At 53.2% G+C, this 4722-nt stretch overlaps 1 protein-coding gene across 1 annotated transcript in view; it reads right to left on the reverse strand.

Moving 5' to 3' along the window:
* LOC106814460 (N-acetyltransferase 10-like) overlaps positions 1–4722 on the reverse strand; it is a 25976-nt gene that overhangs the window by 4568 nt on the left and 16686 nt on the right. The window contains exon 17 of the mRNA XM_014818775.1: positions 337–470. Within this exon, the coding sequence (XP_014674261.1) occupies positions 337–470 (134 nt within the window). The remainder of the gene's footprint in view (positions 1–336; positions 471–4722) is intronic.

A 4722-nucleotide genomic window follows, 5' to 3' on the forward strand; every position in this document is an offset into this window, starting at 1 on the left:
CTTACCTGAGTAAACTACTCGTTAAGCCATAGCTAACGCCCAGGTAGTCCAGTCTCCCTCTCCCCTCTTACCTGAGTAAACTACTCGTTAAGCCATAGCTAACGCCCAGGTAGTCCAGTCTCCCTCTCCCCTCTTACCTGAGTAAACTACTCGTTAAGCCATAGCTAACGCCCAGGTAGTCCAGTCTCCCTCTCCCCTCTTACCTGAGTAAACTACTCGTTAAGCCATAGCTAACGCCCAGGTAGTCCAATCTCCCTCTCCCCTCTTACCTGAGTAAACTACTCGTTAAGCCGTAGCTAACGCCCAGGTAGTCCAATCTCCCTGCTCCCCTCTTACCTGAGTAAACTACTCGTTAAGCCGTAGCTAACGCCCAGGTAGTCCAGTCTCTCGGCCGGACGCTCGCTCAGTTTCAGCAGCAGTGGAGGAAGGTTCTTGCGCGGTCCCAGCTTCTCTTCCAGCAGGTTGGAAACCTACGGTTAAAGTGATCGAGGCGAGTCAGTCATGGAGTCTTATAGTTATCATCTCCGCACACACACGCACACACACACATACACACACACACACACACACACACACACACACACACACACACACACACACACACACATACACACACATACCGTACCTTCTGCCGGGTAGCAAGTAGACTTTGATGTAGGGGTTAACAGTGCAGTACGGGTCACTCTCCTTCAGATTGCTAGCGTGGATAATGGTAGCAAACAAACGCTGCTTCGAGTCCTCATAGCTCAGTTGGATCTGCACTCGCAAGCAAACAGCATCATCAGATATAGTAAGAGTATGAGTGAGAGCAAAAAACATAATATGCAAGGTCTCCATGAGTATAGATAGAGTCAAGTACATGTGTAGATACATATATTCAGGTACATTCCAGTATATATGTTCAGATACATTCAGGTATACATATTCATGTACATTCATGTTCATATGTGCAGGTATACATATTTTCAGGTACGTTCAGGTACAAATATTCAGGTACATAATATGTTTAGGTGCATTCAGGTATACATATATGTTAAGATATATATGTTCAAGTATATTCAGGTACATTTGTTATTATTCGCCCTGATTTTCGTAGTAAGCGCAGGGACGGTAAAATGTGCGCAGAAGAACAGAGTTAATGGCGGATTTTTCAATCATTTTACGCTCAGCGAACTCTGATATCTACGACCCGAATTCTCGCCGCTTGAATTCCTTCGAACACAATGAAAATTGCGTCGATTTTCCTTCGACTTTAAATTTGTTATCGAACGAACGGAATACGTTACGCGAAAAAGCGTTCCTTTGTTCACCGATTAGCTCATAAAATGCGACTGCGTTTGTCGCTAATAACCCATCATCTGAGATGTATCTTCAGATAACTGCATCGAAAGAAGTCACGTATCGACAAAGGAGCGGCGTAATTTTTTCGAATCGCATCCATCATGCGATGCCCCCTCACTAACCTGAGTCGTCGGCTTGCTATTCCGCGGACCTAGAGGGCGCGCGCGACCGGGTGCGTCGTCGCGCGACTTCGCGGCGTCGGCGTTACGTGGGAGCGTCGACGATCTGTAGTTGTCCGTCGGCATGTTGACGGCAGAGCTCTCTGGCGGCGGGCGGATGCCCTGAGGGGGTAGCGTGCCGTACTGCTGCGGCTGTCGCTGTTGTTGCTGCTGCTGCTGCTGCTGCTGTTGCTGCTGCTGCTGTTGTTGTTGCTGTTGTTGTTGCTGTTGTTGTTGCTGTTGTTGTTGCTGCTGTTGCTGCTGCTGCTGTTGTTGCTGTCTGCGGCGGTGGCGAGAGCGGGAGGGTGATGACGTCGCCGTCGTCTCCTGGGAGCTCGCCCCCGGCTGTGTCGTCACCGCCTGCTGCTGCTGGGCTGCCGACGTCGCCGCCGACGCTGACGACGACGCGGGCTCCCTGTGCTTCGGACTAGCCGACGGCTGTCGCGAGTGACGGCGCACCTCGCCGACGGTCGGAAACAGCGACGTCGACGACGACGCGTCGGCCGTCGCCTGCGACGTGACGACGCGCGACGTCACGCCAGATGGCGCTGCGACGGCGGCCGTCACCGTCGCCGAGCCCCCGCCGCTGCTGCTGCTGGGAAGGTAGTCGGCGATCGTGGCGCCACCGAACGACAGCGTCGGGCAGTGACCGCTGCCAGGCACGCAGAACGGCGCCGACGACGGGAAGGCACTTTGTCCGAGCACCGCGTACAGGTCCTGTGACGGCGGCTGCTGCGGCTGCTGGTTGCCGACCGACGGAGCGACGACGACGTCGGCAGCATCGTACGGAGCCGCGCTGTAGGCCGTAGCCGACGACGGAGGGTAGGCGCTGGGGTATGTCGTCTGCGCGTAGGGAGGCGGCGGCGGCGGCGCCCTCTGGGGGTCTGCGACGCCGGGAGGTGGCGCTGCGGCGGCGTATCCCTGGTTCGTAGGCACTGTGTATGGCGGTCCGGTGCGCGTGCTCTGAGGTAGGGGCTGCTGCTGCTGCTGCTGCTGCTGCTGCTGTTGCTGCTGCTGCTGTTGCTGCTGCTGCTGTTGCTGCTGCTGTTGTTGCTGCTGCTGCTGCTGCTGCTGCTGGTGGTAGTGGTGGTGGTGGTGGCGCTGCGGGCCGATCTGCCAGCTGCTCTGCTGTTGCATCAGCTGCTGACTGCTCGGATATCCGCTCAGCTGCGGCGGCGGCAGCGCCACCTGGCTGGGACCGGGGAAACCGCTGTGGTGACTCATCACCGGAGCGTACCCGTAGTTCGGCTGCGATCCGCCGCCGTTGCCCTGGTAACCAAACTGCTGCTGCTGCGGCTGCATCTGTCCCGGAGCGCATCCCTGTTGATGATATGTGCTGCCGCCGCTCGTCGTGGTTGTTGTTGCGATGTTGTTGTTGATGTTGTTGTTGTTGTTGATGTTGTTGTTGTTGTTGTTGTTGTTGTTGTTGTTGTGTTGGTGTGCTGCGTGTCGCTGCTGTGTGGAGAAGGGAGAGCGAGAGCGCATCGCTCGCACGGGTTCGCTGCTTCTGTCCTCGCGATGTGCCTTCAGCTGATACCAGTACGCCTCGTTGTCCAGGTAGGAATTATCTGCAGGTATAGAGAGAGAGAGAGAATGAGAGATAGATAGATAGAGAGAGAGAGAGAGAGAGAGAGAGAGAGAAAGAGGAAGAGAGAGAGAGGAAGAGAGAGAACGATAGAGAGGGGAAGAGAGAGAGAGAAGAGATATTCCCTTCCGCGCATTATTTTACCTATATTTATTATTCGTGGATCTGAATATTTCATCCTCGTTAGTTTCGCCCGCTCCTTCGCAAGCGGTTGCGTTAGCATTTTTCCTCTCCCCACTTGCGCTGGAATTTTTTTCTCTCCCCCACTTCCGTTGGAATTTTTCCCGCTCCCGCGCGTTCGTTAGAATTTTCCCCTCCCCGCGTTCGTTAGAATTTTTCCCTCTCCCGCTTTACCCCCCCTCTTCCGCGCATAATTTTTTCTCCGTGTCAGTTCTACCCGATATTGTGGTTTGATCGAATATGCAATCAATCACTCGGACGTGCACCACGCGAGCGCACGCGCGCTTGACTCCGCTATCTCCCTGAGTAATCAGTCAGCGTACGTATATATTTATATTTACTCGCCGCCATTGATCGATGCGCATCTGCTGCGAATGCCGGCAAGCGAGATGGCAATTGTCCGCCTGTTATGATGATTTGTTAAGGATGGAGTTGTAAAGTATATAGTTAGGGTTAGAATTATTCGGGGCGATTTATTTGAGATAGATTCGTCTGCTATTGTGGTTAGGGTTAGGGTCGGTATTATAATCAGTGTTGAGTGTGGAGTTAGGGAACGGTTATGGGGTTACGTCTAGTGATTGGCTTGCAGTTTTGTGATTAGGAGTGGAATCATGGTTAGGGTTAGGGTTATCCTATATTGTTAGAGCTAAGATTAGCGTTGTTTTTAGTGTTAGTCCTATCTCAGGGATAGACATAGCGTTAGGGTTTGGGTTATGGTTAATTATTTTGGAATTGGTTGCGGTATGGAATACCCTTGCATTTTGAGGTTTTCTAGCCAGGTATTAAACACTTCTATAGACTAGAATCCCTTCAGTGGGTAGGGGGAAGTGTAAAAACCTTTCACGGGTCAGAGGAAAACTGAAAACTCGTCTTCAAGGATCAAAGGTAGGAGTAAATAGACGACTTACCTGACAAGTCGATAAGCACATCTCCTAGGAACTGGATGTCCCTGGAGGTGGACCACGGAACAAACCAGAGCTAAACTAGAAGCTTTATGGAGCTTCACTAGGCTACACCAGGGCGTACTAAGACAGACAGGGGAGTTCCGACATTTGAGCACCTCCCCAGGAACTCGCTTTGTCCGCTCTTCATGCGATTCCTTATGAATGTCCTTGGAGGGCGGACCTCGGAGCCACACCGCAGTATGCCACAACAAGGTCTGACTAGGACCTGACTAGGAGGCATCACTGGGGAGGGGAGGAGGGGAGACGGCTTACCGGACAACTCGATGACACCTCACCCAGAGAACTCGCGTCTGTCCGCTCTTCACTGCGGTTCCAGACGCTGAATTCGCGCGGCGGCGATGCAGCTCGGAGCGCGGCAGGTTCTCGTCCATGATCGTCTCGTTCCACACGGGTTGCGCGAGTTGAGGATGTGCTTAGTACGCCACTTGTTCTCGACACTGCAAGTAGGGAGTAGAGACGCGGTGAGGGTCACGACGGTAGGAGGGGAAGTAGT

This window comes from Priapulus caudatus, unplaced genomic scaffold, assembly GCF_000485595.1.
Source record: "Priapulus caudatus unplaced genomic scaffold, Priapulus_caudatus-5.0.1 Scaffold928, whole genome shotgun sequence".
NCBI lineage: Eukaryota > Metazoa > Priapulida > Priapulimorpha > Priapulimorphida > Priapulidae > Priapulus > Priapulus caudatus.